Source organism: Lolium perenne, chromosome 7, assembly GCF_019359855.2.
Source record: "Lolium perenne isolate Kyuss_39 chromosome 7, Kyuss_2.0, whole genome shotgun sequence".
In the NCBI taxonomy this organism is placed as follows: domain Eukaryota; kingdom Viridiplantae; phylum Streptophyta; class Magnoliopsida; order Poales; family Poaceae; genus Lolium; species Lolium perenne.
Genome location: NC_067250.2, coordinates 257,460,086 through 257,483,702, shown reverse-complemented (window position 1 = coordinate 257,483,702; position 23,617 = coordinate 257,460,086). Strand labels below are relative to the sequence as shown.

The following is a 23,617-nucleotide window of genomic DNA, read 5'->3' as shown; positions in this document are numbered from 1 at the left end:
GTGTGGGAGAGAGACACACTCCGCTGGTTCATATGAACACATATGTTCTTAGCTTTACTTTTAATGTTCATGGCGAAGGTTGAAACTGCTTCGTTAATTGTTGTATGGTTGGAAACGGAAAATGCTACATGTAGTAATTGGTATGATGTCTTGAATAACTTGATACTTGGCAATTGTTGTGCTCATGATTAAGCTCTTGCATCATATGCTTTGCACCTATTAATGAAGAACTACATAGAGCTGGTTAAAATTTGGTTTGCATGATTGGTCTCTCTAAGGTCTAGATATTTTCTGGTAAAGGTGTTTGAACAACAAGGAAGACGGTATAGAGTCTTATAATGCTTACAATATGTCTTTTATGTGAGTTTTGCTGTACCGGTTCATACTTGTGTTTGTTTCAAACAACCTTGCTAGCCTAAGCCTTGTATTGAGAGGGATTACTTCTCATGCATCCAAAAACCTTGAGCCAAAAACTATGCCATTTGTGTCCACCATACCTACCTACTACATGGTATTTCTCTGCCATTCCAAAGTAAATTGCTTGAGTGCTATCTTTAAACACTTCAAAAGTTATTACCTCTTATTTGTGTCAATGTTTTATAGCTCATGAGGAAGTATGTGGTGTTTATCTTTCAATCTTGTTGGGCAACTTTCACCAATGGACTAGTGGCTTCATCCGCTTATCCAATAATTTTGCAAAAAGAGCTGGCAATGGGGTTCCCAGCCCCAAACTAATTAACTTTCATGATTTTACAAAAAAAAATAGACACTCCTCCATGGTATGTGATTGTTGGACGGCACCCGAGGATTCGGTTAGCCATGGCTTGAGAAAGCAAAGGTGGGGAGGAGTGTCATCTAAATAAAACTAAAATAAAAAGGCACTCCTTCATGGTATGTGATTGTTGGCAGGCACCCGAGGATTCGGTTAGCCATGGTTTGTGGAAGTAAAGGTTGGAAGGAGTGCCACCCAAAAATAAAAATGTTTCATGGGAGCCGCTCTTTGAAGGTTTGTCTGGCAAGGGGGTTAGAGTGCCCACTACCATTCATTGACAACAACAAACACCTCTCAAAATTTTACTTTTATGCTCTCTTTATGTTTTCAAAATAAAAGCTCTAGCACAAATATAGCAATCAATGCTTCCCTCTGCGAAGGGCCATTCTTTTACTTTTATGTTGAGTCTGTTTACCTACTTGCTTCCATCTTAGAAGCAAACACTTGTGTTAACTGTGCATTGATTCTTACATGCTTGCTTATTGCACTTGTTATATTACTTTGCATTGAAAACTATCCATGAGATATACATGTTACAAGTTGAAAGCAACCGCTGAAACATAATCTTCCTTTGTGTTGCTTCAATGCCTTTACTTTGAATTTATTGCTTTATGAGTTAACTCTTATGCAAGACTTATCGATGCTTGTCTCGAAAGTACTATTCATGAAAAGTCTTTGCTATATGATTCAATTTTTTAACCATTGTATTTACCATTGCTTTGAATCGCTGCATTCATTTCATATGCTTTACAATAGTATGATCAAGATTATGTAAGTAGCATGTCACTTCAGAAATTATCTTTGTTATCGTTTACCTACTCGGGGACGAGTAGGAACTAAGCTTGGGGATGCTGATACGTCTCCGACGTATCTATAATTTCTGATGTTCCATGCTTGTTTTATGACAATACCTACATGTTTTGTTCACACTTTATATCATTTTTATGCGTTTTCCGGAACTAACCTATTGACGAGATGCCGAAGTGCCGGTTCCTGTTTTCTGCTGTTTTTGGTTTCAGAAATCCTAGTAAGGAAATATTCTCGGAATTGGACGAAATCAACGCCCAGAGTCTTAGAATTGCACGAAGCTTCCAGAACACCCGAGAGTCACCAGAGGGAAGCCCTGGGGGCCCCACACGCCACCCTGGCGCGGCCAGAGGGGGGGCGCGCCCCCTGTGGTGACATCGCCTCGTCAGCCCTTCGACTCCGCCTCTTCGCCTATTTAAAGGTCCCTGACCTAAATCTTCGATACGAAAAAGCCACGGTACGAGAAACCTTCCAGAGCCGCCGCCATCGCGAAGCCAAGATCTGGGGGACTGGAGTCTCTGTTTCGGCACGCCGCCGGGACGGGGAAGTGCCCCCGGAAGGCTTCTCAATCGACACCGCTGCCATCTCCACCGCCATCTTCATCACCGCTGCTGTCTCCCATGAGGAGGGAGTAGTTCTCCATCGAGGCTAAGGGCTGTACCGGTAGCTATGTGGTTAATCTCTCTCCCTATGTACTTCAATACAATAATCTCATGAGCTTCCTTACATGATTGAGATTCATATGATGATGCTTGTAATCTAGATGTCATTATGCTAGTCAAGTGGATTTTACTTATGTGATCTCCGGAGACTCCTTGTCCCACGTGTGTAAAGGTGACAGTGTGTGCACCGTGTGGGTCTCTTAGGCTATATTTCACAGAATACTTATTCACTGTTATGAATAGCATAGTGAAGTGCTTATTTATATCCCTTTATGATTACAATGTGTTTTGTATCACTATTAATCTATGTGCTACTCTAGTGATGTTATTAAAGTACTCTATTCCTCCTGCACGGTGTAATGGTGACAGTGTGTGCATCGTGTAGTACTTGGCGTAGGTTATGATTGTAATCTCTTGTAGATTATGAAGTTAATTATTGCTATGATAGTATTGATGTGATCTATGCCTCCTTCATAGTGTGATGGTGACAGTGTGCATGCTATGTTAGTACTTGGTGTAATTGCAATGATCTATCATGCACTCTAAGGTTATTTAAATATGAATATCGAATATTGTGGAGCTTGTTAACTCCGACATTGAGGGTTCGTGTAATCCTACACAATTAGTGGTGTTCATCATCCAACAACAGAGTGTAGAGTGGTTTTATTATGTGATCAATGTTGAGAGTGTCCACTAGTGAAAGTATAATCCCTAGGCCTTGTTGACAAATACTGAAATCGCTGCTTGTTTACTGTTTTATTGCATCTGTACTGCCTGCAATATTTCCACCATCAACCACACGCCAGTTGTAGCATCAAGCTATTTTCTGGTGCCGTTACTACTGCTTATATTCATTCATACCACCTGTATTTCACTATCTCTTCGCCGAACTAGTGCACCTATACATCTGACAAGTGTATTAAGTGTGTTGGGGACACAAGAGACTTCTTGCTTTGTGGTTGCAGGGTTGCTTGAGAGGGATATCTTTGACCTCTTCCTCCCTGAGTTCGATAAACCTTGGGTGATCCACTTAAGGGAAAACTTGCTGTTGTTCTACAAACCTCTGCTCTTGGAGGCCCAACACTGTCTACAGGAAAAGAAGCGTGAGTAGACATCAGTCATCTTCATCGACACCACCGCCATCTTCATCGCCGTTGCTGTCTCCCATGATGAGGAGGGAGTAGTTCTCCCTCGAGGCTGAGGGCTCTACCGGTAGCTATGTGGTTCATCTCTCTCTCCCATGGTGTGATCTTTATGTGATCATGAGCTTTGTATCACTATTAATCTATGAGCTACTCTAGTGATGTTATTAAAGTAGTCTATTCCTCCTCCATGATGTAATGTTGACAGTGTGTGCATCATGTAGTACTTGGCATAGGTTATGATTGTAATCTCTTGTAGATTATGAAGTTAACTATTACTATGATAGTATTGATACGATCTATTCCCCCTTTCATAGCTATTGTTGACAGTGTGTATGCTATGTTAGTACTCGGTCTAAATTGCAACGGTCTATTATGCACTCTAGAGGTTACTTTAATATGAACTCCGGATGTTGTGGAGCTTGTTTACTCCGGCTTGAGGTGTGCTTTTATAGCCCTACACAATGAATGATGTTTGTTATCCAACAAGAGAGTGTAGAGTAGTTTTATTATGTGATCATTGTTGAGAGTGTCCACTAGTGAAAGTAGGATCCCTAGGCCTTGTTTCTAAGTATTGAGACACCGTTTCCAACAAGTTCTGCTACATGTTTGCTTGCTGCCATTTTTATTTCAGATTGCAATTACTACTTACAATCATCCATATTACTTGTATTTCACTATCTCTTCGCCGAACTAGTGCACCTATACATCTGACAAGTGTATTATGTGTGTTGGGGACACAAGAGACTTCTTGTATCGTAATTGCAGGGTTGCTTGAGAGGGATATCTTTGACCTCTACCTCCCTGAGTTCGATAAACCTTGGGTGATTCACTTAAGGGAAACTTGCTGCTGTTCTACAAACCTCTGCTCTTGGAGGCCCAACACTGTCTACAGGAATAGAAGCGTGCGTAGACATCACTCACCACATTCAAATATGGTGACCTTACCATCACATAACGGCACACAAAGAGTTCAAACACGATCATAAGCACAACACACAGTGATACACAACGAACATAGTACTTAATTCCTAATCTAGCGTCAGAGTGGTAAGACGCGCGCCTAAACCTGGGGGCAGACTACCCATGTCCATAAGCATTGTTCAACAGCCTCTACAGGCCAACATGACAGTGAGATATGCACAAAAGCTAGTGTTTAACAACCTTCCAGAGGTCAGTACAACTATATGATCAGACATAAACAGAGATAACGATCAAGTAGCAGCACCTTAACGGCGAGGATCAGCATAAGGGCCCTCACAGTACCTCTTGCAGCTGAAGATGCTGGAGCGGGATGTCTCCTTCCTGAAGACGTCGACCTTGAAGCCGTCGTCCTGAGGGGTGAAGACGATCGTGTCGTCGACACGGAGCAAAAGCCTGGTGGCGAACTCGCTCCATCCCTTGATGAACCCGACGCGCTGGCCTGTCCACTGCAGCTGCACCTTCCACTCGCAATGCTAGCACATGTACAAGCAGACCTTCACCAGGGGGCATTGTTCTTTAGCTTGTACTTGGTGATCAGGAGCTGCTCTATGTACGGCGGCACGGCGAGGGCACCGAGGTCGTGGCTCTCCACCTGCACGAAGAACACCAGCAGACGCTGCCTGGCAGTGTGCCCCAGGTCAGCAAGACGGCCGGCGGGAACCCTTGGCGCTATGGTCTGGTGGTGGGCTTCCATGAACGCTACGTTGGGGTCATGCAGCTGCACACGGACGGCCATGTCTCTTGCGTCCAGTATGGTCCCTTCCGAAAACACTTCCAGGAAGGACCAGTTCTGTAGATGCAATGAAAATTCAAAGAGTTAGCAATGCACAAATCACTATAAAGTCCATCATGGTGCTTGAGCTTTCAATTGCCAAGCACAAACATTGTCATGGACTTGACATTGTGCCAATGCCAAGCACAAGCACAAGCATTGTCATGGACAATGACAGTGGCAATGCAAAGCACAAGTACAAGCACTGTCATGGACAATGACAGTGCTAAGCACAAGCACAAGCAGTGTCATGAACTTGACATTGTGCTAATGCCAAGCACAAGATGAAGCACAAGCCAATCATGGTGCTTGAGCTTGGTATTGCCAAGCACAAGCAATGTCATGGACAATGGCAATGCCAAGCTCAAGCATTGTCATGGACTTGACAATGTCAAGTCCATGACAATGCATTGTCATGGACTTGACATTGTCAAGTCCATGACAATGCTTGAGCTTGGCATGGCAAGCAGAACCACTGTCAAGAACACGCATGCACATTGCCATGAATCATATCTACATTCACATCTATCTGAGCGGCCGGACAACTATATGTGATTTACAATGTCATCTAGTTGATTTAAACAAGCGGAGAAGGAGTCGATTGAAGGTACTTACGATTGGGTGGAGCGACAACAACCCACTCTGAGGAGGAAGAGGACGCGCACAGGCGCCGGTAGGTCCTCGAGGAGGTCGCACTCCAAATCCGGGTGGAGGAGGAGGCGTTGCCAGAGCGTAGGTCCTCTGGGGCGGCGCCGGTGCCGCGGTCGGGAATCGGGGCGCCGATGGTGTTGTCGGCTGCCGACGAGCACGAGGTCGGCCGAACCCTGGCGGAGGCGCGACGGGAGGCACGCCATTGGGTGCAGGCGGACGCGGCATGCCCCATGGCATCGGTGCGTGCATCGGGGTCAACGCGAACCCCGGCGGGGGCTCCATCTCCCTGCTGGAGCTCGATGCACCGTCCGCCATTGCGGCCGCCCTCGCCGTGGGAAACCCTAGTGGGGCCAGGGCAAAAACCCCCGTTGTCGAGGGATCTGCCGGTCGAATCCCGGCGGTTTGAAGAGCCAGGACGGCGGCGCTGCGGGTTGCCACGCTGGACGGCCTCATGCTCGCGAACAGCGATGGCCGATGCAACACCGGCACGCGACCGACATCGATCTGGGCCGCCGAGTCGCGCCCTCCGGCCTCGTACTCGCGGACGAGGCACAGGAGCGCTTCGTTGAACCTGGTGGCCGTCGGTCGGACGGCTGGATCCGTTGGCGCTGGAGAGGAAGGCGGCGGAGAAGGCGAGGAGGCCATCATGGCGGTTGATGAGACATGGCGGTGACTGTCAGTGCCAGGAGTGAATGGGGAGAGAGAAGGAGGGAACCAGTGAGGGGAAGTGGGGAGCGAGGACCAAGACAACGCGTTGTCTCCCGCGCTTCTCCACGCGTGCAACCGTTGCACGCGGGCGTGCAAAATGGCACGACAACGGGACGGGACATGCCCGCTAGAAATTACCGATTCGGGCGTTCCTCAAGGGCCATGGGTGATTTGAGAACCGGTTTGACCACAACGCGAACCTCTTACAACCAATCAAAGGCGATTTTGGCTGGGCCGATGCGAGCCAAAGGGCTCACAGCCTACCAAACGCGCACGTAGATGCACCCAGTGAGAACTATTTCAGAGCTTCGCCAACTACTCTTTAATCGTTGAATGTGATTCGTTCTAGTTTGGGTGCAAACCAAAGAAAAAAATAGCGCGCTATAACAAAATAGCGTCGGCTGAAAAATAAGCTATTAGCGTGCTAGAGCGTACTAATAGCCCGTTATAGCACGCTATAGCGCCGGAATGATGTAGCGTGAGCTGTCTAGAAACCCTATAGCGTGCCGAAATGGCGCGCTATTTTTTCCATGGTGCAAACTGATTTTTTTTTTTGAGTTGCAATGTGGTTGCAGCTGATAATTTTATTTATTTGCACACTAGTTGCAACAGATCAATTTTCAATTTTTCACAATGTCACTGAAATTAAGCTGATTTTTAATCCAGTTACGCACTGGGTGCAACTAAACCTTCTTTTTAGAAGTCACGGTTGAAGTCATTCGACCAATATTTAATTTAGTTCAGGATCCAATGAGAGCTACCCAACAATAATTCACATTCCTAGTACCGCATGAAACATACAAACATATGGAACGTTAACATACATGCACACACCACACAAGCTTCATACGATACAGGTACACACATACAGTTCCACATCTATAAAGTTCGGCAGGGAACGATCGCGCACAGCAGGTCAGCAGGTACATTATGAGGTGCAGGACTAGCTCCCCTGACCACTTAGGACTAAACAATTTCAGTAATTCAACTCACATATTACACAGCGCAGCATATTTTTCCTGCTAGCGCTTTATCGATCTACTAATTAAAGAACACACTAATTAATCCATGTACCTGCCGTCTTTTTAGCCATTTATTTGCTCTATTCCACAAGTAATTAAGCAGCAGATGTTTCCAGAAGTCACACGGCGATGCTATTGGCTAGCTGTCTCCGGCGCCGGCACCGCTACCTGGTCCTCTCCTGTTACCCGTGGTGTTCTTCAGTATCTGCAAACATGAGATTAGTTAGACGACAAATGCATCGCTGGTGTTTTTCAGTATAGCTAGAAACAGGAGATTAGTTAGACAATAAAGGCATCTCCCGTTAACTGGCTACAAATCGCATCAACTACAACTAGAGGTGTCGCATGTGCCATGAATATACACACGGTCTACCACCCTCATGTACGTATACCTCGATCATGTATGTTTTCCATTAACATACCTGTCTAAGCATTTGGTTCTCGTTCTGCAGGGTGGAGAGCCTCTCCTCAAGCTCTGAATTTCTATTCTCCAAGTCCTTCACCTTCGTCTCCAGCTCACCCATGTACGCCTTCTTCCTCTCCCGCGCTTGCTGCGCGGACACCCGGTTCCTCAGCAACCTACATTAGTATGGAGTCACCACAAAATTGTTAGGGCGAATAGGAGTTAGAGCTAGAACACCGATATTTTTATATCTTTATAATTTTGTACCCCCTCTATCCATGCTAGGATGTCTCTACTTTATCTAGATTCATTTAGATTTGTATGTATCTACCCTCTAAAACGCGTTTAGATATATGTAAATTTAGATAAAGTTGAGACATCCTAGATGTTCAGCTAGCTATTGGATGTTTCTTGAATAACACTCTAAATTTAGATAAAGTTGAAACATCCTTTTGTGAAACATTAACTCACAGTTCTTACCCTAAACCCTAACTCACAGTTTTTACCTAGTCTGGCAGCCGGTACATGGTGCCATTATATTATGAAAAACCACTATTTAATTCAAAAGTGAATACTTACCATCTAATTGACCAGTTATCAAACTAAAATGTGAAGATCCCAAGATGTACTCGAAATAACCTTTCGCCCCGCTATATTAATATAGCAACCACACGGTACATCTACTGGGGCCTCGCCACAATCAAGCCCAAAAGAAACAAAGAGAAAGAAAAATAAAATATTGTCAACAACGTCGGATCCACGAAACAAAGATTCCAAGTTCGAACCCAGGGATGTACTTCGAGCTAAAAATTCCAATTATCGACTACCTTTTAAGTGGTGAAACTTTTAAGTCAAATAATAAATTAATAAACCCAACTTGGGAATTCGCTTTGTTGATAATAAAAAATAAATCATCTTAAAAGTTAAAACCATGCAGTAGTTAGCTAACTATTGGATGTTTCTTGAATAACACTCTACATCCGTGTGTTATAAGTTAGGTGAGTTTTTTTTTTCAAAATGGAGAGCCTCCGCGGCCTTTGCAACATTTTTTCATTTATTTCAAATTCAAAGTTTTACAATCATGGATCAGACGGAGATAGGTGAGTATAACAAGACATTAATTCTATCCATAACACATTTAATATTCAAAGGGGGTGAAGTGTTTTGGATGGTGTAACGAGGGCATTTTTGTGAAGTTATGATGAAATAGTCAGATGTCCCTTTTGTCTGTCAACATATGATGAAGATAGTGTTGTTTAGCTAGGTGGGTGAGCCTTACAACGGGTTTCGTCCAATTTTCATATTAATAGGTCATAATTTTTTACTTGAGGATGCTACTGCAAGGGCTAGGATGGTCCTTCGATCACACATGGGAGATATCATGTTCAAAGCTTGTTGTTCTCTGTGGCTATGTGGATCGGTGCTTGATCGAGGCGGAGTTGTGTGCCGTCATGGAAGGTGCTGCACTGGCACTTGTGGTGCCAGTGGAGATAGGAGCAGATTATAGTTTAATCTGATAACACCGAGGCCACTTGCTTGATGACAAGAAATGATTAGAATTCATTGCCCTAAGCACTTGTGGTGCTGGCGCAAAAGAATCTTAGTGGAGTTGGGTCTGGTATTTCGTATTTCTAAGGTGCCTAGACCTCACAATATAGCTAGTGATGAGTCAGCAAAGTATGGTAGAATCCGTACTAATGTATGGTTAGGGTCAGGACCAGAAGCCATTCTTGATTTCCTCTTAAAGGGTTGTGATACCACTCTCATTTGATTAATGCAATCCCTTACCCCGTAAAAAAATAGGTCAAACTTTTTTCCTTAATGAAAAGTTAGGGCTCCAATTAGCCTATGAAGAGACGAGTAGACCCAACTCAGATAGGAACTATGACGGATCGGGTGGGAGGATCCTCGGAAGGATCACAAATCCTAAGGGACGATGTGGAATGCAAGGTCCTACTTGTACCAATGCGTTTGTGTTTAATGTATGATGTTCATTTTGTGAAATATAAGTGCAAGGAAAATATCAGCATATGCACACAAAAAAGCAGATCAATAAGCTTTCTTGAAAATCAAATGACAAATGCCTATAAATTTAGAACAGTGTATGACCATATGAATATTTTGATATAGACCTTACTAAATTAGTGGTAAAATTTGAAACCTGCAGTTTTATATGTTATAGGTGATCTACTCTATCTAGTTTGCTTTTCAAAAAGAGGAGCAAAGCCCCGGCCTCTACATGGAGTTTTATGTTCTACCCTTGCAGAGTTTGCAAGGTGTGGCTAACCCTAATCTAAAATCGCTCCGCTTTTACAAATTTACACACTCTTCCTTGACTAGATAAAGTTCCAAGTTCCCTATACAAATGCATTAGGGGAGACCTATCTTTCTTCCAATCCTTCATAGTCATAACTAGCTAAACTGTTCTCGCCTAGAGTCTCGTAAAATGTTGTGGCTTAGGTCAGGGCCAATCAACGTTGAGGAAATGTGCCAAAGTGATGGAAAATATATTATATGCGCAACACAAATTATATTCCATGAAAGAAAAGAAGAAGAAAAAACTAGCTAGCTGCACACGAAGCACTTTATGCTAGGGTAGCCAGGTTGGATTGGGCATTTCTGAATTTCCCTTTTCTTATCATTACTATATGGTCTAAGTAAATATATTTGGTGGGGCACACTCCACACTTGCACTTACTAGATCCGCCATTATAGTACTCCCTCCGTTTGGTTTTATAAGACGTTTAACATCTTTTGAAGGTTCACTCGTTTGTGTGTGTATCTAGTCTATTTTGAGTGTATAGATTCACTCCTCTTGATTTGTATCTAGTCTACTTTAAATTTATCTAAAAGATTTTACATTACTGCACGGAGGAAGTAGTACTCTAGATAGATTTGCTCAATGCGGCTAAAATTACGTTTGCGAGCTAGTCTGCCAACTTGTTTCAAACGGATAAGAGGTTCCAATGTTCTTGTATAAAAGAAAAATAATAGAGAAGTGTAAGTCCTTGATCATGGCATCTTCAAATCTAATAATCTATCATTATAGTTTTCGAAATAGGCTTTTGCCCTCCTTTATAAATAAAACAACGCCACATCCATCCAAGGTTAGTATCATTAGAGTTATGCAACATCAGAAAGGTCGCCACTTCCTCCGCTTACAAATAGATTGCATTCTAAGATTACTCAAAGTCCAACTTTGTAATGCTTGAATAAATAATTAGGAAAAATATCGATATTTATAATGTATAATCTATAGTACTAGAATCTTCATAAACTATATATTCATATTATATCTCTTTGGTATTATCGTTGTTGGTATTTTTTTGTATATTTTCTTATCAAACTTGATAAAGTTTAACTTTGATTATACCAAAACATGAGGTAAATAAAAATGCGGAGCGCTACATTAGTTGTTGCAAAGCGGCAAATAACGACCGGTACTTGTGTATTCCACACTTGCCTTGCACAAGATATATTAGCGTGTGGAATGCCTAATTAGTTTTGGGTTTTGTCGCTTTGCATGAACGGCAATGTGAAATTAATGTCGTACCAGGTATGCCATCACACTGTGGCTTTCTAGCTAGCGCCCAAAAACGACACTAGTGTTCGTACTTCGTACGCCCTAGATCGAGCTACGAACTCACAGTAGGATCGTTGAGCGTACAGTACCTTTTGAGTCGGCGATGCTCCTTGTCGGCCGGGCTACGGCCGCGGCGGCGCGAGGTGGTCTGCGCTGCCGCCGCCGACTGTGCTTGCTCGGACGATGTCCCGGCAGCCACTGGCTCCCTTCCCGACGTCGATGGACCTCCCTGGTCCAGCCTGAACTCCGGCACCCTCCCTATGTCGTCGTCGCTGTCCATCCCTGCATGCGCGCGGTTCAGATCTTCAATTCAAGCAGCTTCCTAAGATATATAATCTCACTTTCGCAGGATACATATCTTCCGTTTCCGCGTATGCAAAACAATCAAACGGAAAAACCCGAAGAGAAGAGCAACAGGAGAACGAAGAGCGATCGAACAAGATTCAGTTGTGGATTTATCGACTTGTCGACCACGCCAGAAGGAAAAAAGTGAGACAACATATACGAGATCGTGGAGAAAATCTAGCCATAACCAGGGTTTATGGATAGTAATGGATGCGTGCAATATGAGAGTGCGTGCCTTGCTTGGAGTGAGGCGCGGAGCTGGACGACCTGTCGCTGCTGGAATGCGGCGAGCTCGTCGTGGTGGTCGTCTGGTCTTGCATTTCTTCTTCCCTAGTTCTCCTGCGCTTTGTCCGGCCGGTGGAGAGTATCTTATTGATTGTGTGCACGTTTCTCTGTCTCCCCTCTCTGATTAATTTCTGATTGGCTCTTCCTTTCTTGGCTTGCTCGAATGTACTTGCTAGACATGGCCAACCTCTTCATTTGTTCCGAATGCCATCAGTATGGGTTATTGCAAACTAACCCCTATAAATGTTTGTTTTTCTGCATATACGCATACTACCTTTCCAAACCCGGTATACAGTTTCCCATTATCGGTTATGATAGCTACTTTGGCAATTAATGTTCAGGTTGCATAACCATTTTGTATATTTTTCCTTTTAGTCAACCATATTCTCCTCGCCTCCCCTATTTTCCTATATTATTTGAATGTTTTCTTGCCATTGATTATTTAAACTGAGTTAACAAAATCAATACAGTTCAGCAAATGCCAGAAACTCAATTCGGCTCCCAGGTGCGTATGATCCCTCTACCATAAAAACATATTTCCAAGTGTTAAATTTTTTTGACAAAAATATTTACATGTACATCTCCATAATATATGTGTATTCGGCAAGTTTCACGAAAAAATGATATTTTTTGTAGTCTAAGCGAAAAAGAAAAAAATTATCTTGTGATAAGTCTTTGTTTCAGCACCGAATTTTGTCTTTTTTACACACCCCACATGACATGTCGATTTTTCATCAAACGACTTTGTGAGCGCGTAGCATATGAAGATGTACGTGCGAAATTTTTGTTTTGTTTTTTTGATATTTTAAAATGTGTCTAACATGTATTTCAAAATAAAGGGAGCATACGCTCCCATGTGCCAAAACATCACTCCCAGCAAATGCAAACTAAATAATCTTGCTAGCATCAGAGCAAAACTCATCCTGATATTGTGGACACCTGCTAAATCCAGACGCAAGTGATGTTCCTTCACATCATTACATTGGCCAGGATCTGTCGAAACAGCATGTTCCTTCACACCTACTAAATCAAGGTTTTGCCTTTCAAGAAATGCTCAATCAGAGCCTTTTAGAAAGAATCCCTACACAATAACTGGTTAGGTTGTGCCGAGTCAAATTAGCTCCGCTATTTTTCCGTTGCGGAAAAGAGATCCCTTACCTTTCTTTTAGCAAATGATGAATATGAACTCTGGGTAAGGGTCGATGAAATTAAGGGGACTATCCTTGAAGATCTTAGTACTTTTGGTGTGTCTCTATTTTCTGAATTCTCTTGTCTACGCAGCCAAAAATATCCCATTATAGACGGGTACAATTCAATTCAACATTGTGTTTGTTCAGGTTTGATTATGTCATAGTTCTGTAGTTTGAATTTGGTTTATCGTTGGATGAACTGCATTGTTGGTATTGATCCCAAGAAAGAAAAAAACGACGAGGAAGGATGAGAAGGGCTCCCCTAATGAAGTTTCGGCAGCCTTTGAGAGTAATGCTAAGCTTCAAAGGTACTACTCTCAAAGGCTTAGCCTAATGATCTAAGGCAAGTGCCGTTTCCCCACATGATCAACCGAACAAATAATCCTTAGGAAAACGGCACTTGCCTTAGATCAAACATCTTTTGGGTATCAAACTACTTGCTTTGTTTGAATGCAACATATACACATGAGTAAAAGTCAAACAACACATTAGAATTAAATGGCATGTCAATGTGCTGAGTAAAAAAACACGAGATTAATTATAGAACATATATAGCCTTGTAGATGCTCCACCTAGATTAAGCACCATTTTCAACCAACTTATGAGAATAGACGCAAACAAGAAGCCCGAGCACATATTTAGAATAACCTGAAAGATTAGGGAAGAGCGTTCCTATAAAATATTAAAGGCAAGTCATATTATTCATAATGCACCACGGAAAAGTTACCTACGGGGTCCAATTTTTTGAGAAACTTCATTTGTTGCGAGCGAGATCTCGCGGCAATAATGTTCATGTTTTCACGTACATGATGCTCCTTTTCTTACTCCCCCTGATCCATAGTAAGTATCGGCAACACAGTACAAAAGTTATACTATTTAATACTAAATCTTTGACACTTACTATGGATCGGTGTGAAGGGAGTTGGTATTCCCTCCGTTAGAGATTCTAAGACCAGAAGCTTTTTTATTTTTTTATGGAATTATAAGGCTAGCGAGCCTTTTTAAAAAAATTGTTAGGAATTAAAAGATTCCTCTTATTTAACGATTGTTGAATGGTTAGAGTTGTGAGTGTACGTTCAGCTCGACAAGAATTAAACGGAAAAGTTTAACGCCTGAGTATCTTGTAAGTGTCGTAGTGAGAAGCGTTGGTCGATACCGAAATGTGATGTGTAGTCACTTCATGAACCTTATAAACCTCGACGACTTCGGTACCACGGGCGACGAGTGGGTGGTCGTTGGATATTCATGTGAAGGTACTAAAAAACCGTTAGGGCGCTGCCCACCATTTCCAAGTCGAGGTTAGAGCGAAATGCAAGAGCGCAGCGCTTTTCCCCTGTGGACGCATCCACCTTCCCGTCCTGATGCCGACAGGGGCTCCAGTTGCACCCTGCGGCCAGGGGGTTCCCTCCCAGCCGTCCGCCCCGTCCACCCCCGCCCGATCGCGCGGCGGCGCGCCCTCCACGTCTCGCCGCGCCGCGCCAGGCGTTGGCCGCAGGTATCCAGAGGCGGCGAGCCCCGCCGCGTGGCCGCGCTCCCGGCCTCGCAACCCGGCTTCAGCTCGCCGACGCGCGGGCCGTGGGCACGCCGGGCCCGGCGCTCCAGCGACCTGGGCGGAACGCGACTGCGTGGGGCTGGGCGGAGGAGAGGGGGCGCGGGTAGGCGGACGTAGCGGCCGAGGCGACTGTGCGCGTGTCTGCTCCGTTTTTGTCGCGTGCTCTTTTCGGGAGCATGGCGGTGTGGCTCGCCGTCCGCCACGCGACGAGCGCTTTTGCATGGTGGATCGCTCTCCTCGAGCGTTGTCGGTGACAGCGGAATGGAGAGTGCTACAGTGGTATGGTTTACGTTTTTAGATGAGCTAATCCTGTTTAGCTCCTTTATTCGGTACTACTGTAGCACCAACGAGCGGCTTTTCCATGTTCATCGGCTCCACTGTTTGCAAGAAAATAGCATCTTGCTTATCGAAGCTCTAAGTTTGACACGTTGGATGAATCCCTTAGCTGCCAATACAATCTATATACCTAATAATAAAGAAAATAAGGTTTCTTGTTCGTCCGTCTATTATTTTTTTTTCGATAAAGGATGCTTTATTACTTTTGAGAAAGCAATTACATCCAGCCTCTGCATAACCATGATGCACACAGCTGTTCAAAGAGTCTGTAACCAAAAATATAAAAATAGGAAAACTAGGCGAAATACATATCGGAACGATGAATCATAAATCGCCTATGGTGTGGGTGGTGCTGCAATCCGTAGACTATGCTGCCACCCATGTAGGGAAAAAGTATCCCTCGCCGTAGCCTCCAACCGTGTATAGACCTCCGTAAATAGGTCTCGGTTCTCCATCCGCTGAAGAGGTAACCACAAACGGAGAATACCTGTACATCTGTAGATGACCTGCAACAAAGAACAATTTTTATCGTTAAAAATCTTGTCATTTCTACTTAGCCAGAGTGCCCAGATAACTGCTAGCGCCCCCACCCTAAGAAGCAACTTAAACCTTGAATTGATACCGTGGAGCCAATTGCCAAAGACATTGGCTACACTAGTCGGGGGATACAGGGTAGATGCAACTTGGATGACTGACCAAATAGATCTCGCAAAATGGCATTGGAAAAAAAAGTGTTTAATAGTTTCATCTTGTTGACAAAAAACACACCTAGTACTTCCATGCCAATTCCGCTTGACAAGATTATCTTTGGTAAGAATAACTCCGCGACGAAGATACCATCCGAAATTTTTTATTTTTAGTGGTATTTTCATCTTCCAGATTTTCTTATTATTATCAACCGGTATATCAGAATGAAGAATCGCATTGTATAAGGATTTGACTGAGAAAGTGCCATCTACATGAAGATTCCATCTAAATTCATCCGGTTCAGTTGATAATTGAATATCTCCCAACCGTTGAATTAAATCATTCCATGCAACAAGCCTTTGTCCAAGCAAAACCCTTCTAAACGTCACATTTGGAGGTGAGGTAGCCATTACTGTGGCAATGGTATCACCTTTGCGACGAACAATACTATACAAGGCAGGATACTGCTCACTCAAGGAAGCATTGTCTAACCAAACATCTTCCCAGAAGCGTATCTGTTCTCCATTCTTAATAGAGAAAGTACCATGACGAAAGAAAACATTCTTAGATGCCATGAGACCAGCCCAGAAGTGGGAATCCCCAATTTTTCATCCAAATTATTCATCCAAATTACATGGCATGCCACCGCTAAGTAAAGCTAAGTAAAATAACAGTTCGTCCGTCCCGTTTCCTTCCTCCCCTGCCTCTCCTGGGTTGTTCTGCAACCGACGGCCTCTCCTCGATCTCCAAGACTCCAGCCCTTCCTCCCGCCCCGCACTCGAAACGGAACGAGTTCGTACCGAACTCTGCTGCCAAATCAAAACCAAACTCGCTCAATTTGCTTTTGATTCTTGCACTCTCCCCACAAGAAAACACCTATATATATCTCCCGCTCCTCTGCGCAGGATTCCAACATAAACAAACTATCCCATCGACCGAGAATTGATTCCCTTGATTAATTAGGTCTCGCCGGACTGCTGGTGCTCGAACACGGTGACCAGGACCTCCATCGATAGGAGGACTGATTAATCTCCTGCGAGACCTCCATCTGAGAGGAGGATTGATTAATCTCGTGCGGGACATGGAATTTGGGAACAAAAATAAATCTGAGATGTTGGATCAACCAACGGGTAGCGAAGTGTGAGGGGCGGGGGCGCCGGAAGCTGGCCGAGATGGGGAGGATGCGGAGACGCCCGACAGTGCCCGCGATGGGAGGAGGCGGCGACGCCCGACGCTGGCCGCGATGGTGAGGAGACGGTGCGCCAGACGCTAGCTGTGATGGGGAGGGGCGGAAGTGCATTACCTTGTCTGAAAAGAACACAAGCTGCTTAAACTGCAACTCTCCTCATGAAAGAAACCACCATGATTGATTTTTAAGTTGTCAGGTTCTTCTTTCTGGAAATGACATCAATAACTGGGAATGATATCAATCAAATAAAGTGGGATATAATAGTCATTAGCAGATGCATGCTGCACTTCTGATCTATCAAGTATAAGCAACATCATAGTTGATCACAATTAAATCACATTTGAGCAACCTAGAGGTTGGTGATCAGTTTGGGGAGCAGATCGTGTTGCGTCTCTTGCCAAGTGCCCAACCAAGAGAATCCATAATTCATGAGGAAGATTGCCATTGTAAAACATTATATAGATGAGAGACTTTATATATGCAAGAATACAATGTTATTTGGTCATGCATAATTGCAAAATCGTAGGTAATAAGAAGAACACCGCAATGTTATATATTTTGCACCAGTAGCCGGGATAAGTCATTTGATTCCACACATGGGCTAAAACATATAAAATCAGCAATCATCGAATTCTACTCTTGGAGTACAAAAGTTAAATAGCGCAAAGGAAAACCTACTCTTGGAGTACTTATAGCTGATAGAAGATATCTTCTAAAGAGAATTAGCGTAAAAATTATCAAACGACTGTACATAGAAGTAAATGCTAAGCGGCTTATATATAGTACTAGTAAAATGCCCGTGCTTTGCCACGGGTACGGTGCATAAATATAATAATGCAACCTAGTAACGATGTGTCATATTTGTTGGAAGCTGCATAAAGAATGGAGTCACTATTGCCTGTTGTTTATTTGATATTTGTGTAAACATATTGTTGTCTGAAATCATAAATTTAGTCACCTGCAATTTTAATTTTCTTCCACATCGATCTTGGGTTCTAAAATAAGTGCACTGCAAATTAGTTTTTCAAGATGTAAAAAGAGTGCATATACATGGCTTGTGTGCGCCTGGATACATGGCTTGTCACCTGCAAGATGTAGATGAAAAATGAAATTAGTTTTTCAAGATGTAGAAGATGCACTAAAATATATGGCTTGTCTGTTGAATTTAACTTTCCTTTTAGTAAAACACATGTCTTTTAACTCCAATCTATTTTTTACTGAGTTGTGTTTTGTTTCCGGAGTAACTTAAATAGGTCTCATAGCCCAACAAACTTGTATTTGAACAGTAGACCAAATTTATCTATTAGGTTAGCATTTGGTGGATCGACATATGGTGAAATGACCAATGATTACAATAGAAGGTCGACATTAAAATCCACAATCACACAACCAATTTATCATCTTTCAAGTCTCAGTTTCTCATGTTGTCATCATTTAGTTTTAAGTCGAGAAAACTCAATTTTCACCAATGTGTCAGATGACCCTAGCAAGTTGTAATAAGAATTCCTTATTTTTCAAATAAAAAATGTCATGATACTGAGTGAAATGTATCTATCCAGAGGTGTTAGACAAAATACTTCTTGTCTAGAATTTCATGATATTCTTTTATGATATATACAGTTTTTTAATTTTTTATACCAAGAAGTCACCTTAATATTTTAGCTACCGAGCCACTTTAAATGTGCCTAATGCCTTAACATGTAAGAAGCACAATTCTTAAATCTTCACATAAAATTTGTTACCATATAATATTATCTAATGATGATTACAATGTTTTGATGATTCAAATTTACTCTTCCAATAAAAACAGTAATAATTTTTATACTTTCTCTTTTTAAAATTAATTGACACAACTTTAAATTAATAAAACACAAAAGTGAATTACGCACACACTGCCCACGCACAAACCACTCACTCCCCTTTCTCTTTCTCAATCCATCCCTCCCATCGGCCCGCCGCTCCCTCTTCTCTATCGCCGCCGGCTCGGGTGAGCTCCCTATCTCGTATCGCCACTGGTCCCCGCTGCCCGGTCAGGTCCTGCTCCCTTAGCCCCTGTATCGCCGCCGGTCCCTATTGCTAGTACTCCCTCTGTTCCGGAATGTAAGACGTTTGGGGTGTTACGTACAAAATAATTTGCACTACAAAATATAGCGACTTGCCCGTTTTGCCCCTCCACCACCCACTCGTGGAGCACACCTGCTCCACTCGCTGGCCACTCCACCCACGCCCCCGCCCTCTCCCTGGCGCGCGCCGCTGCCCCCGCCCTCTCCCTGGCCCGCGCCGCCGCTTGCCCCTCTCCGTGGCGCGCGTAGCCGCCGCCCTATCCTCTAGCATGCGTGCGCTGGCCGCTGCCGCTTCTCAACCGCGCGCAGAGCCACCTGCTCGCATCGCTCCACCCCCTCGCCTTGGTCCACCCGCTCCTCCCATGTCGCCGCCGCTCCCTGTCTCCCTAGCGCACATCGCCGCTGCAACCTCTCAATTGCCGTCCTCTCCAACAAAACTACCGCATCGAGGTCGACTTCAAAATGCATTTTTTCCTCCACTGGCGACCAGATTTACAGCGGCGGTGCTCGATCTGAGAGAGCCAAGGTGAGGGCGGAGCTCCAATCGTGGTGTTGGCAGTGGTGCGGAGCTCCAATCGTAGCCAGAGAAGGCCACCTTCCAGATCTTGGCGAATGCACGGAGGATGAGGTGGTTGTGGTGGTGCGGTGCCTTGAGGGATTCGAACCGGTGGAGGAGCTTCCGCAGCTCGTCGCCGTCCACGATCTTCGGTGGCGTCCTGGAGAGAGCGGACGGTGCGCTCTATTTCGCCGAGCTGGAGCACGAGTGCGGCCACGCTAGGCGTGCTCCTCACGACGGAGGGCGACCCGCGACGCGACCTGGAACCAGGTCATCTTTTGGCTCACCGGCGGCAGCGCAGGGCGTGTTCTTACCAAGGTACGTATAGAGGAAAACAGCAATTGCTACTGTATCTTACGACGGCAAGATTGGCCCTGCTGCTACAGTTTTAGTACTCCACATGAACGTTAGGAACTTAGCCATGAGATTGTAATCCCGCATGAACCTTATTTTACCTGAATATTTTCTGGAATCAGCGACGATTTTGGCCGAGCACAGCAACATTCGTTGTTTGTTTTGAACATTGTGAATGAGAAAATACATTCAGTTTTGCATCGCATAGATTAGTCAGTACTCGATGGTTTAGCTTCCAATTCCAGTGGCAAAGGTCAGTTTTATTTAGTTCAACATTAGTTTAAGCTTGTCCTTGGTTTGGATGACCTGTTCTTGTTCTTTTACTAAGTTGCGGCAACTTCTGTAGCAATGTTGTTGTTTTTTATTTAGCTGGAGTGATATGTTATGTCATTATAGCTTAGAAGTTGCAGAAGAGTTATATTCATACAGGCGAAATGGAGTAGGTACGTGTGTGTATAGCTTTACTGGATGTTTCGTAGATAAATGCCTCGATTGTCCCTCAACTGCAACTGAACTCTCCCTCAAATGTCTGTTTGATTACTACATCTGCCTCCTTTTTTTATTACCTGTGGGTGATAAATTTTCAATTTGCTGTGGGTTATACTCCAGGGAAGCCATTATACTCTGTAATTCGGCCTTCTTCTTTCATAATTACTCTGGCTAACTTCTTTGTTTATAATAGGGAGGAGCATGCCTGAAGAAGACAAACAAATCAAAGACATCCAGGGCCCAATCGAGGGAATTTTATCAGTTCGATCCTTGCATTTAGTACGACACAAGCTGATGATTCTGAAGATCTCTGTTGTTGTATCTTCTCAGTAAGGTACTCTTTTCTATCTTGGCCAAATGATAGAAATTGCTTAACTCCTGTTTCTTTGACACATAGTGTTGCTTGTGCACTGAACCATGAATTTGTAACTGAAAATTGCTTAACTCATGTTTCTTTTTGACAAAAGCTGATAATTCTGAAGATGTAGTGTGCTTGTTATATAAAGTTGCAAACTAATGCTTATTCATACGACTCTGCACGTCTTACATGAATTTGCAAATGAAAATTGTAGAGTATATAAAATTTGCAAATGAAATTGTTGATACAATCGAGAGTTTGTTCACAGTTCATTGAAATATGTAAATAGTAGGACAAATGTCGGTTTCAAACACCCTGCAATAATATGAAAATGAAACCTTGACTGCTGAAACTATTAAGCATGCACCTATATGTTAGTAAATGGGTTTTCAATCAGTATGTAACTAAGAGCAGTTAAAAGTTTAGACGTAGAGGAACAAGCGGGGTAAGTTCTCTAAGAGTTATATCTGCATTTACATTTATAGGGGCTTCTTACTCTATGTAAGGGATGAGACAATAAAGAGGTGAACTTGAAACATACTGTTAATATGTTAGCCAGCTCCTTTTTGATGTGGTATGGGGAAAGAGAACTTATAGAATATCAGTGGAAATATTCTGACCCAGAAAGAGTGCAACACAAAGAAAAGCAAGAAAAAAAAGGAAAAGAAGGCAAGCTGCATCTTGTATTCAAAATAATTGGGATTAGTTTAATTCTTCTCAAAATAATTGTCTTACATAACCTTTTGTTTTCATTACAGGAGTATATATGTGAAATACCGAAACTCTAGGCTTCCTTATCTTGGGAATACTTCCTTCCATTGTTTAACATGTTTAATATTAAAAACTCTAGGCTTCTTAATAACCATGCTTAATATTCATGTCGGAATGACATGCGCTATTTCTTTAAATATTTTTTTTCCATATCTAGACATATATTTTTCATGTATATAGCTGCCTGACATCTTGGTACCGTATTTTTGTGTTTATTATTGCAGCCAAAATTTGCACAAATCACATATAAAGGTAAAAGTGGGAACAGAAAAGTAAATCAAAAGGTTTACATAGGAATTCGCCTTCGATGCATGAATTCTTCCTTAAAGCAGTGAAAGAAGCAATGCGGTCCTTCATTTGAAATATTGTTGAGGAATTTGGTTCTGCTACTCGAAATGAATAAAAGTTCCAAGTTTTGTTCTATGGTGATTCTTAGGAAAGCTTATCAGCTAAGTGTTTAACACAATGATTCTGCAATGGCATTTGAGTCTTGAACTCTTGTTCTATCTATCAATTTTCGACTGGCTTAAGTTAACTGCCGTTCTATTGTTGAAATCATATGTTGCCAACCTGGTACATTGAGTTAATGATATTGCTCCTCAGTAGTCATTTTGTTTGTTGTCTGACAGCTGACTTATCTTTTGCTAGCTTTTTGACACATCCATGCTTATGTACTGTATGTTTCATATGATTCTACAAGGCATCATGGAAACACGAATTAGCATTTGGAATTCACGAAAATGCTTTCATAGATCAGCTGACCTATCTTTTGCTAGCTTAGTGTGCAGACACGATGAATCTTGATTTGTATATATCTGTATTTCTTATTTTCTCAGGAACCGTGGGAACATGTGTTGATTAAATTTTTTTGTTTGATAATGATTGAGATTTAGTTTCATGCTCGTCCAACTTAAGTGTGTTGTGCTATCCTGATGTACAACTGTTAAGATGCCATACTACCATGACAAAGAGACAGATGCTTGCAAGTGATTGGATTATTTTCTGTACTGTTAAGGTGTATTGCATTAGGTGTTCTTAGTTTTGTCTGAATCAGCAGACCAGTTGGATTTTAATGAAGTATGAAGAAAGATATACGGGTTGTACTTCATACTGCTATTCTTAGTAATTCTTCCTCTTGTAACCGCAGGGGAAAAAATGAATTCTGGGAAGAATTCCGCTCTTCCAGCTCTGAAAAGGTATCTTTCTTCTTCCATTTTGTCACCGTAAGGCTAGAACATCTTGCTAGAACATTCTTATTAAATCTTACAAACAGAGATCGTGATTTATTTCCTGGCGTGATTTATTTCCTGCTTTTAACCTGCGTCCTTTAATTGACAGTAATGAGATTTCGTGATTACAGGCGCACGATTACTGGGAAGGATTACATACCATGCGTCATGGGTGTTTCCTGATTCATGCGTCATGGTTGTTTCCATGCGAGATTTCCTGATTCATGGGTCGTTCCTGATTTATTTCCATGCGAGATTTCCTGATTCATGGGTCGTTCTTGATTTATTTCCTGTTTAGATTTCCTGATTCATGCGAGATTTCCTGATTCATGCGTGATTTATTTCCTGGCGAGATTACATACCTGGCTAGATTACATACCTGGTGTGATTTATTTCCTGGCGAGATTACATTCGGCCCATGTTAACGCCTTGCCCAGGCGGGTGGGCAACGAAGGACGACGACGACCAAGTACGACCAAACGTATTGGCAGAATAAGGAACCAATTGAGTCTTTTTAAGTAGTAGAGATAACAGCTTCAGGTTGACTACATTTCATTTTAGAAAACAGAGAAGAAAGGCAGGTTAACCATGGTAGCAGATCTTAAATATAGTTGGGCATTAATTTTTTTATAGATCCAAACCCACTCTGATGTTCCATGCGGTTTGTACTGGATAATAATTCTATCAATGTAATACCAACCATCCTA

At 42.9% G+C, this 23,617-nt stretch overlaps 1 protein-coding gene across 1 annotated transcript; it reads right to left on the bottom strand.

The window, feature by feature from the left end:
• Positions 1 to 7,256: 7,256 nt before the first annotated feature.
• Positions 7,257 to 12,321, bottom strand: LOC127313501 (transcription factor HY5). The gene is made up of 4 exons (XM_051343995.2): positions 12,087 to 12,321; positions 11,596 to 11,788; positions 7,943 to 8,099; positions 7,257 to 7,725 (listed from the first exon to the last, which is right to left on the bottom strand). Exons 1-4 carry the CDS (start codon positions 12,169 to 12,171, stop codon positions 7,660 to 7,662), a joined length of 501 nt encoding a protein of 166 aa, XP_051199955.1. The 5' UTR covers positions 12,172 to 12,321; the 3' UTR covers positions 7,257 to 7,659.
• Positions 12,322 to 23,617: the final 11,296 nt, after the last annotated feature.

What these genes read in the sequence shown, in the direction of transcription:
- LOC127313501 (XM_051343995.2), bottom strand. Translation starts at nt 12,171, where the DNA reads ATGCAAGACCAGACGACCACCACGACGAGCTCGCCGCATTCCAGCAGC. An exon ending in CGCGCCTCACTCCAAGCAAG is followed by an intron (nt 11,789 to 12,086) that starts GCACGCACTCTC and finishes GCGCGCATGCAG; the next exon opens with GGATGGACAGCGACGACGAC. An exon ending in AGAACCAAATGCTTAGACAG is followed by an intron (nt 7,726 to 7,942) that starts GTATGTTAATGG and finishes TCATGTTTGCAG; the next exon opens with ATACTGAAGAACACCACGGG.